The 11408-nt window shown below is 51.2% G+C and overlaps 2 protein-coding genes across 2 annotated transcripts; both read right to left on the reverse strand.

Annotated features, from left to right (window-relative positions):
* Positions 1-1820: 1820 nt before the first annotated feature.
* VTN31DRAFT_208 (uncharacterized protein) lies at positions 1821-5140 on the reverse strand (the record flags this gene model as incomplete). Its single annotated transcript, XM_069402208.1, has 3 exons — positions 1821-1999; positions 2056-2792; positions 2877-5140. 3 exons carry the CDS (start codon positions 5138-5140, stop codon positions 1821-1823), a joined length of 3180 nt encoding a protein of 1059 aa, XP_069263064.1.
* A 1544-nt stretch (positions 5141-6684) lies between these two features.
* Positions 6685-10600, reverse strand: VTN31DRAFT_209 (uncharacterized protein; the record flags this gene model as incomplete). Its single annotated transcript, XM_069402219.1, has 3 exons — positions 6685-6788; positions 6851-10295; positions 10349-10600. The coding sequence occupies 3 exons, from the start codon at positions 10598-10600 to the stop codon at positions 6685-6687; spliced, it is 3801 nt and encodes a 1266-aa protein (XP_069263065.1).
* Positions 10601-11408: the final 808 nt, after the last annotated feature.

An 11408-nucleotide genomic window follows, 5' to 3' on the forward strand; every position in this document is an offset into this window, starting at 1 on the left:
GACACATGGATTTGGCCGTCGGCAAAGCATCATGGCATAGGCAACCATGGGTATGATGATTAATAATTACAGAGTGCAAAGTCCGAAGGACACCCAATGTTGATGTGCCGTTAAAGCGATCTGATTACTGGAGTCGACATACATTTGTCACAAAGTCCGAGTGCATTCCGCATACTATAGTTGGTCATGTAAATGCAGGGGCTACACTGGATAGGTTATCGTCGAAGTCAGATTACGAGCTGGAGTTGGAGACAATCTCGGCGACAATGATTACCTAGGCACTTATACTAGTTATAGTACAATGTGAAAACCTTCAATCAACCAACTGCAAGCCGAAGACCTCAGTGGACATTTTGATCATTGACACTTTCCATGTGTTCTGCGACCTTCCACTGATGCATGCAAGCCATGCAGCTCCCCAGACTGTCAACTATTCAATCATTTCGATGTCTCTTTTCAACCTGACCTGCTACTGTATCAGGTTACTACCTAAGTAACTAACACACATCAATCACCAAAGGGACACAGAAGCCACGGCAAAAATACGAGCAGCCACAATCACTACTGCAGAGTGCAGCATGCTTTGGACACGGTGCCTGGAATGTTGTTGCCAGTTGACAATATGGCGCCAAAATAGGGCTGATGAATAGTAACTAGTACTAACTACTATTAGTAGGTACCTAATTTTTGCGGTATCTTGGCGTCCCCTGTCCTGTTGATCACTGACTGACGACCAACCGGGCAAAGTTGGATTGATAATCAACCTGCTTGATAATCAAACCAACCGAACTCTGTACTCCGGACGGGCGTTGTTTTGGCTCCGAGAGTGAGGGCTGAACTGAAATGAGTCGAATTCAACCGACTGGAGTTTCTGATCCGAATCTTGCAGGGATGCTGAATCTTGGACAAATTTGTTCGTCTTCAGGTTCTTCCACTTCTGTCAATGGAAAAAAACACTGAACGTTGAAAGGTGAGGAAAGTTTAGTGTAGACTAGGATACTACTGTTGCTGACAACTCGAACCTTTAGTCGACGATGATACTGCGCAGGTGCGCAATTGAAAGCTTCTGAGGTCTACTATTGTCGAGCATCTATCTTCTCTAGCGGTAGCTCCTGGGGAACGCCAGATCAGTAGGGTGGATAAACCCTAGAAAGCTCGCTCATATGGTATCAGAATGGTAGGGCAAAAGTCCACTCATGTCTTTATTCGCACTTCCATTCTTCATCATTTCGAAATTTGCGTAGAAAAGTTTAACTAAAGAAAAACATCTCAAAAAGTGATGGGACATAAGGCGATCTCATGGCATAGAAGATGCCATCGAATGGTTAGAAAAAAGTCAACGACAATTCACGAGCGATCAGATTCAGATCTATATCCAGATCTGACCATCGGCGCATACATCCAATGCATCCATCCCTCTTAGCCTGAACCTGGTCGTTGATGTATGGCAAATCTAAACTCCATGTTATAGATTTCATCCCTGTTGTCCATTTCGGTCCTCTGGTCACGTTTACTTGACGATATCTGTGCAGGACCACAGTAGTAGCAAAGATTTTCTGCAAGGACTCGGCTCCTTGGCCAGTGACTCTGAATTCAACCGAGTTTTGGCGAGTAGTACTTATCCCCGCCGTTGAAGCACACATTTCCAGGTAATCAAAGTTAAATTTATTAACCAACTAATCAGCAATCATCTATTAGAGGTTCTCTCCAATACAATGTACCACACATGGATCATGATCGTGCCGGGGTATCAATTCGTCAGCATTATGGTTCTTTTTTTCCAGGCCTTCGTACTCGTTCTGGGAAAACGATTTATCTGCCTAGGCAACCTGATCGATCCATGGCGCAATGCCAGGCTGGGCCTTGTTCAGGTATCGGACTAGCTCGATCAGCTCCTGACGACGCTCATCTTCCAGTTGTTGCTCATCGCTGAGAACCTCCTGGAAGATGGGCACCAGGTTCGGCGTGAGCTGGCCGACGGTCTGGTCCTCCCATTTGTCTGCCCATGTGTTAGCTCCAGGAACCTCGCTGCAGACAGAATTATGATAGACTTACAGAGTTGGGAGATCATCTGGTAGAGAGGATCGTTCTCCTCATAATCGTTCTTCAGCGGCAGAATCTTCACGATCGCCGGAAGCACCTCGCCAATCGGGACCTGATCGCGGTGCTTCAGAATCATCCGGCTGAGGCAGCCAGTGGTGTTGTCGGGAAGACGCGACGTTTGCTGCTCGAGACATGGCTCCAGCTTGCTCAGAATGGTTGGGTACTCCTTGACGATCTCCGCGTCGGCTTCGCTGAACTCGACCAGTCGGCCAACCGCGTAGGCAGCGTTGGATTTGGTCTGCGGATCCACATCCGACAGGCGACGCAGAAGAAGCTGCAGCAGCTGGCCGGTAAGCGGGGTAATGGCATTCTTCATGCCGGTGATGATCTCTGCCAGAACGCCGACGGCCGTCGCCCGCTCGATGTTCTCACTGCTGTCCGCGAATCGAAGAACGCTCTTCTCGAAAATCTTCCATAGCTCAGTGAAGCTTCCTCCGAGTGCGGCAGCGAGACCAGAAACGACGTCCAATGCCCGGTCGATGACGATCCAGTCGAATTCGGAGGTCTCTTCCATCATCTCCTTGGTTTCCTCATCCTCATCAAAATCCTCCTGGCACAAATGTTTCTTCTGAATCAAGGCGACCACTTGCTTGACCACTTCTTGAAGGACTTCTCCATCAGCAATCAGTGCAGGACCGGTGTATCGGAGGTTCTCAGACAAGTGTGCGCAGATATCCGAGACGACAGTGCTAAATGACTCGTAGTTAGCCCGGTTCGCAGAGCATCAATCGTACAAATTTGGCATTGGGGCAAAACATGTAGCAAATACGTACCGGTCAGCCTCCTCAGACCACATCTTGATCGTCGTCTTCATCAGGATCTCGCCGAACTTCTTGATTTCGTGGGCCGGCTGCACCTGGAGCGGCAGACCCGGCTGCCACTTAGGCATCTGACCAGTCTCCTCGGCCAGCGCAAACAGAGTAGCGTAGGCACGGTGCAGCGTGCTGATGGTGCTCTTGCGAATACCCTCGTAAGGATGCTCGATCAGAGGTAGCAGCTGCTCGACGGTCTTTTCAAAGTACGGCAGATAGGCACTCTTTGTGTGGCTGATGACATCGCCAATCACCTCGATGGCAATCTCTTTCTCCAGAGCAAGTGGAGTGACCGTCGTAAAATCCTCCCAGTCATCCTCCTCATCGAGATCAATGTCTTCGATGCCACCGTCCTCGTCGGAGTCATCTGCGGCAGCCACCTTCACCTTACGTCCGCCGATAGTAACCTCCTTTCCGACAAGATCCTTGGCAGAGTTGCCCAGCTCGATATCAACGTCGGTGTCCTCCTGCTCGATACACTCGAACAAGCCCTTGACGACTCCGTCCAAGAACGGCTTGAACTCCTCACCGTACACCTTGGAAATGGCGCCCCACAGCATGTATGTGCTCTCCTTCAGACCGGAGTGGTCGAGGTGAAGAGCTTCTTCAGAGGCGTTCATCAGAGCCTGGACGTAGGGCTTGTAGTTTTCAGGACCTGCAGCAGCAGACATCTCACCCATGGCATCAATAACGCTAGCACGCAGATCGAGCTCCTCCTCGTTCTCCTTCTTCATCGAATACTCCGACAGAAGGTGCATCGAACTCTCAAAGTACGGCAAGAAAGCTTCTCCAGCAGATGATGCCAGGGAGCCGAGAGCCGTGGCGGTGAGACTCTTGACCTTGAAATCAGGGTGCTGGAAAAGCTTGTGGAACAGAGGAACCAGTCCATCTTGATACTGGATCACCGCCTTCGAGTCGAGACCGTCCAAAACCGAATCAATAGCGCCGATTGCGGCCTTCATGAATTCCACTATCGGGCCCTTTTCCTCACCCTTGTAGTTCTCCATGGCAGTACCCAAATTTTGGATCAGCAGCGGCATCAGCTGAGCATGCTCCTGACCGACATCCACGGCCAGATCATCGGCGAGACGTGCGACAGCGAGCATCGTGGCCCGACGGACTTTGGGCTCCGCGTCGTTGAGTAAGTGGAGAACCATAGGGAAGATCTCCTTGAATTGGGTGCTGAGGAAGTCGGGAGCACCCTCAACGCAAACTCCCAGAGCGGAGACACCAGCACGTCGGTAGTCGGGGTTGTCGCTGTTGAAGTACTGGCCCAAAGAATGAAGCAGAGGCACGACCACTTGGCTAGGAGGCAGGCTCTGGGAAAGGATGTCAAGGAGAGCTAATGCGGAACGTGCGGGCGTGATCTCGTCGTCGTCATCATCATCGCTAAGCTCTGTTGCAATGTGAAGCGCCGTACGAGTAAGCTGATCGCCAATGCGCATGCCCTGAATCCTCAGCTTCCGATACCTGACGCACTGCATGAGGAAGCTGATGGCCTGAGTTCTGGTATCCTCAGCCAAGTTGGTGTTCGCAGCGACCTCGTTGATGAAGGTGACAAGGTCTCTTAGATGGACATTCATGAGCTGAGGATCGCAGCCGAGAAGCGTTTGGAAGACCTCGAACGCTTGCATGATACGGTCCTCGTCACCCGTGTCAATGGCATCCTTGAGCACAGCCACCATGGACGGGAAGACCTCCTGGAAGGCCTTTACCGCAGCCTCGTCTTCATCCGAGTCGAGGTGCATGGCGAGTTTGCTCAAAGCGAGCAAAGTGTTGATGCGGACCTCAGCGCTCTCGGGGTCACGAATGGTCTTGCTGAAGAGAACAAGCAGATCCTTGAACTTGTCCTCGAAACCCTCCCCGAGCGACTCCAGGACGGTGAAGAAGATGTACACCGCAATCGCCCGTTCATCCTTGTTTCCGTTTTGCACGGCTTGGACCAGGAATTGCGGCAGGTCCGCCCACTCACCGTCGGGAAGGTCAATCTTTGCGATGGAGGATACGACACGGGCAATGGCGTGGCGAACGAGGTCAGTATTGTTGTTGCCCATGATGGCGCGCAATAACTGCTCCCGGATCTGCGGCTTCTGCTCCGCGGTCATCTTCAGCCAGTGTTTGCCGACGAGAGAGCGGGCCTCGACGGCTGCCAGTTGACGGAGATTGGCATCCTCATGAGTGGTGGCTAGCTGAAGCAGAAAAAGGAAAGGCCTCGGGCTTGCCATAAAATTCCTTCTGCAAGACGCTGGTGGCATCCTTGAGGTTTCCGTTGGCAGCTGTGCAGCACAGACGAATTCTTGGTCAGTTGCCCGCCGACGGTCAGAAGGTGGAGGGAAGGGATTCTCACGATCCAGAATGATCTGGAGCTGCTGCAGGAATCGTTGCTGATCCATGGCAGACAACAGATACTAATCAAAAACAGAAAGAAACCGACGCTCAGCGTCGCAGACCCTTGCGACAGTGTATATCCAGGTGAAAGTGTTCGACAAACACCCAAGCCGTGAGGGTTGGAATTCTCCCGAGCTCTTCCCACTTCAACCCAATGACTGGCGACCAGGATCTCAAGGAACGGATCCAGGATCCACCAAGAAAAGAAGATTCAGAATTCAAGAAAAAACAGGCGAGGGGTGCATGTAGAAAAAAAATTTTGTTTTGGTGCACTGAGCGAAGAGAAAAAAATACCACGTCTCTTTCCTGATGAGGTTAACCCCAAATCCACCCCACGGTAGCCCCTCGCTGCCAGTTCACATGTGACAAGTGCGCGACTGCGCGTCGTGGTCTTCGGGGTTGTAACTTAGTTAACCCTAAACCCTAGGTTATCCTCAACCCTAACTCAACGGGTTCCGACTGACTTCCGAGTCCCATATCCGATGGTTCAGGTCTCGCGCCAATCCAGGAGGCAGACTGTGCATGTTATCCCTGCTTCTGGTCGATTCATTATTGACTGAACTCGAAGGAGTCAATATGCTGTTGCACATGTGGCAATTGTTGTAACAAATGGACGAAACAATCGCGAGCTGTACCTCGACAGATTGAACAAGGTGTTTTGGAAGGAAAATCAAGGATCATTGTATTGAATTCCGGAACTATGACTTTGTAGGCAATCGCTGCTTGTTCGAACGCGAGAGGTTAGGCGCCAGCAAAGCCCCAGTCAACTAACCAGAGTTTCCCAGCAGCATCCAGCATTGAGTTTCGAGGGCTGATATCCTGATGAACAAGGACAAACTGTGAATTTGAACCCCAGATGTATCTTCGTGGGCCTTTCGAACATGATTGAAGACTTCCAGTTTGCGATTGAACCAGCTTTCCATCTCCCGACCCAAGCGAAGGCAGGCGCTGGAGGCTACACAGGGGGTAGGGAAAATTGTGCTGGTAGGTGGCAGCTCATACATGGTAGGTATCTTAGGTACGGTAGGACGTAAATAAAAGTATGTACTTAAAAAAATAACAGAAACTTATGGAACTCCAGGAGGCCGCACCAAAGGATACGATACAGGAACAAAGACGGGAACCAACGAGGAGTTGGTGCATCGTGAAGTCATCCTGGTAAGAAGTTACGATGGGGTTCCAAAAGGCAAACCATAAGGTTGCTGAACGTCATATTTAGGTGAAGAGGGAACAAAGTGGAATATCAATTCAAATAGATGACATTATAATAGTGCCAACCGTGATATTCCCCATAGATCATCAAGAAACAACTGCGATAGGTGTATCCAAAATCATAAAAGGAGAATGGGAGAACGATAAATGCGAGATTGCTACATGTCCATCAGTCGTCTTCAGAATCATAATCATCATCCATCAGCAAGGATCGGTAACCTCGAGCTGCAAGATTCTCTTCCAAGCCGCCATTGGACTCAGGATCCGCGTACCCTAGAAAGGTTTCATTAGCATGAATTGAACAAGACAACTCTGATGGAAAAAGAAAGTCTTACCATCGCCACCGAAATAACTCAGAGCAACGGGCAAGAAGATGAGGGCATGGACAGCAGCAAAAATCACGAGGGCCAGCCAGACGCGGAAATAGTAAATCTCGAAGATCTTGCTGCGTGTGAACGCTAGCACGCATACTCCCAGCAGCTTTGTGATAGTGATGCCGCTGAACACGCTGCTCCCCACGTTCACCAACGCCGTCCATGATCGCGCGTCTTTGCCCCGGAATCTGGTCGGTGCACGGTCGAGTAGCCCGCGAGCGGGGAACATGAAGGCTCGTGCAATGTGAGCGCAGAACTCGACGCCGATGCCGACGCAGATCACTAGGTTAACGAGGGATACGGCATTGAGGGAAACGCCGGCGACCGCCATGGTACCCATGATATCCACGACGATCATGATCACCGTCGCTGTGACGACGGCCCCGGTGGCAACAGACCCCAAAATTATGGAGCTGACAATGAAGATGATAGCCATTGCGGTTCCGACGAGGGTGCCTGTCAGCCGGATGATGCTGGCATATTGGTCAAAAAATATGTAGAACTTGGAATAAGGAAACACATCGATGCCGTGTCTGTTGGAAAGATCGCTCGCAATGCGGCGAGCAGAGGCATAGGCGTTGATGAAGTCATCCTGGCTTTTGAGGGGAACATGGCTAGTCCGAAAATGGCTCGCGTTGGTCATGAGGCGGGCGCGATCGATGACAAGAGCATTGCCATAAGCAGCCTTTCCGCCGAGCGGGCACGACGCGTCTGCGGGTGCTTCAATCCACCTCTGAACATAGTCGATGAACTCTTTTCCCTCAGGCATGCCGTAAAGGGTGATATTCCACGGAGGCGATCGATCTTCAAAGCACGCAGACCCATCTTCGGTCTTGCAACAATCTTGTTGCGGATTCAACCAGTAGAAAAAATCATCAATCCAGCTAGCCGCCGATCCAGATATGTACGAGACGTTGGATCGCTTTGCTTCTTGTTCCAAGACGAAGCTCAACGAGAAATCGTCGCAGGTGGAGAACCGGCCACATAGCTGCTGCTGATGGACTCGTTTGGTTGCGTTCACATTTCGGGTGACGAAATAAACAGGCGGGCCGGTTCTGAAGTAATCATCCATATCATTGAAATATTCGATCAGAAATGAGTCGCTGGGGAGAGCAATTCGCTGGTCAAGGCCGAGCTTCACTTCAGGCAAAAGCGCCAGCCCAGCCGTGAAAATGCCAAGGAAGATGATGATCACTGCCACTTTCACGCGCCGACCAAGCAGAACCGGAGCATAGACCCGCTGAACGAATTCCTGAAGGAAGCCATCTCCAGCGATGTCGTCGTAGCTATTCTCATCCGCCAGGCCAGAGAAAGTGGCTTTGCGCACCGTCAGACATGGGAAGCAATCCGCTCGCAAACTTTCCACTCGTCTCTGATTCAAAGCAAGCATGGACACGAACATGGTCACTTGGAGCACGGCATTGATGAAAACTGCACCAGCGGCGTATGCTGCAAAGTTCTTGACCGCTGGCATGCCAACGAAAATACCCATTGCAAAGGCCACTGTTTCGGTGACTGCCGATAGCAAAATGCTGGGACCCATACGGCCCACCGCACGGGAGACCCGTTCATCAATCTCCTCGTCTGGATGGCTGATGTTGACCCGATCAAACTCGTGGACAATGAGGAAAATGTTGTCCACGCCGACAGCCAGCACAAGGAAGGGAATCACTTCAGCTATGATCAGTGTGACCTTCACGCCTGCTGCGGAGAACAACCCAACAGATGCCGATACCGACATGAGGACGATGAAGATGCCAACAATGCCGAGGGTGAACTTTGACTGCACCAGGGCGTTGGCAGGGTTCCTTAATAGAGATCTCCAAGTCACGGCCCCTGAACCCAATGCCAATGAGACGTAGATGAACATGACAACGTAACTAATAACCACGATTTTAGCATCCGTGTTGCTCGACTTGTTCAGCTCCTTCTCCAAACTGTTTTCTGTGCTGAAGGAAACGCGAAGCCCACGTTCGTGTGCCTCTTCTTGAACGACCGCCAGAATTTGCTGTAGGCTGTCTTCCCAGTCCATGGCGTTGATCTCGCCTTCAGAGCCTTGAGGATGATTGTTCACAACCCAAGTAGTTATGATAGATTTGGCGTCAAGAACATTTCCTGTTTCTTCATAACCTCCGAGGATCATCTCCGGCTTCAGTGGTTGCTGGAAGTCTGGCAAGCAGCTGGCGTCCCCTGGAGACTCGGCACAATGCTTTATTCGGTCTTGCCAATTGTCTGGTGTCACTCCGGCGAGCGAGCCACCAAAGTAACCGGTAACAGATTGGACCACACACGCATCTCCGACAGGTTTGAAGCATACATCATCCAACGACAAACCCCTGCCGAGAGAAATCATGCGTCGTGCTCGGCTCTCGACGTCAGACCACCAGATCAACGTATCGTAGCTCAACACCGGGCCGGAGTCGTTGACCAGAAAAGCTTGCTCGGCTCGATAAAAGGGTCCGAAATTCTCATCAAAGTATTGTTTTTCCTGTGCAGCGTCCGAAGTCGGGCTGACCCAGAGACGAACCGGGTCTGTTTCGACGGCGAAACGCAGCCAGCCCAAACTGAGAAGGCCAACGATGAGAACATTTATTGAAATAGTCAGTGCCGGGAAGCGGGCGCAAACGCCACCGAGCCGGTTGAACAGCGCATGGAAGACGTTATTGAGTCTATATCCGCGGAACGGAGGGTCCAGAGCTCGGATTCCGTGTACGATATCGCCTTCATCTTCGTCATCGCTCGGTATCGGATCCTGCAAGAGTCTGAGACGTTCTGATTTTCGATAGCGCCGATCGCGATAGACGACGTAGCCAGCCACCGAGACAACCAGCAAAAGGAAGACAGAGTAGACCAAAATCACCGCGAACGAGAGACAGGGCATGAGCCCGACACGACAGTCATGCTGTGTCTTGACTTCAGGTAGTTGAGGGCAAACGTCGGGGCAATCAACGCAAGAACACCGATAAGTTGGGTCCGAGTCATTACAGGCTTTCGGACGCAACGGCAGCGCTTGCATGCCCTGGTCAGGTTCTCTGGGTTCTGAAATGTAGTTGATTTGAAATGGACTTCCGAGAAGCTTCTTGTCGCCCAAGAACTTCATGAATTGGGTGTAGTTCTTGGCCCCTCCGCCGATGAAGTCCATGGCTTTCCCGCCAGATGCGCCATTCTTCACGTTCTTGCAGCTATCGTAGAATCCTTTTTGGTATTCCGATGACCACAGGTTGTCCAATTCGGTCACCATGTATTTTCCCGAGCTGTGTTTCTCCGTCTTCGTGACATTGACAAATAGCGACTGATCGGGGGAGCATGTGAAGGTGCAGAATATGTTGAAAAAGTTGTCAAGGCATGCTGGACAAGACGCGATGATGCCTTCGGCCAGCTTCAGGTTCTTTCTCAGGGCATCCACCTGGGACCGACACGATTAGATGCGGTGTGGTGAACGTCCCGGAGCAGACTTACCTGCTCTTCCTCACAGCAAACAGGAGTGTCCGCCCATTTGTCGCCGCACAGTGCGACTAACTTGTCTCTGACACTGGGATCAGGTGTCCGCGCCAATCCATTGTCTGGACATGGTAGCTCTCCGCCGAAAAAGCTCTGCTTTCCGCAATGTCCTCGAATCGCACAACGACCCCTCTCGTGTATAGCCGTTTCTCCCTGTGCAGCGACAACGGAAAGAAGCAGTCCAGACAGCAATCCCCGAAGTACGGGCATTGCAGTTAACAATCTCATCGTTTCGGTTGCGGGTGAGAGGTTGGGCTGACGCAACCAGCCCGAACCCTCTTTCGTCTACCCAAGTTTCGGATCCGGAGAGCAAATCAGGAACTGCCAGCCATCCGAGAAGCGCAAGCGGCAAAAGAGCACGGGGGAAGGATCGCGAGGCGCCGATGAACCGCTGTTTGAGGAAGACACCACGAACAGATTGATCGATCGGTACTGGAATGCAAATGATGAGTTCGCACAAAAGAATCGGATTCTATGCAGGCTTATGAAGTAAGCGATAAGACAAAGCCTGGCTGCGACAAGAACAGGCCCCGTTTGACGGTTCCTGGAGGGTCAGTTCCAGCGTTGACTGATGATGTAACATGGATGTCTCTCAACCGACATGTAGTCCAGCCCTTAGGTAAGCACATCTGACCGCCTACTGTTACAGGAAGGTCTGGAGATACTTATTTAAGTTAGGGATAGGGTTGCAGCAGGAGTAGTTTGGAGTCGTTCTCTGTTCTGTTTCTTCCCGGGAATCTCCTTCGAGGCCGACTCGCTTCGCCATACGATTCCTTTGACGAATCTGCCTCTCAGCAGTTTGAGAAGGGAGAGTTGCATGCCTGTCATGTTGTCGAATCGCCCCTGTTGATCCGGTACCTGAAGTACTCCGTAGTCAACCTTACAATGGCCCTCTTGAGCTGTCTGATGAATGCCGAATTGCCGACCCCTCATCGACCTTCAACCCATCATAGAGTCTCATCTTGCACATTTCAAGTTTTGTCAAATCCCGAGAAGTAGCTAATATTACTGTTCACTC

The sequence above is a fragment of the Thermomyces dupontii genome, assembly GCF_041956625.1.
Source record: "Thermomyces dupontii strain NRRL 2155 unplaced genomic scaffold VTN31scaffold_1, whole genome shotgun sequence".
Lineage (NCBI taxonomy): Eukaryota > Fungi > Ascomycota > Eurotiomycetes > Eurotiales > Trichocomaceae > Thermomyces > Thermomyces dupontii.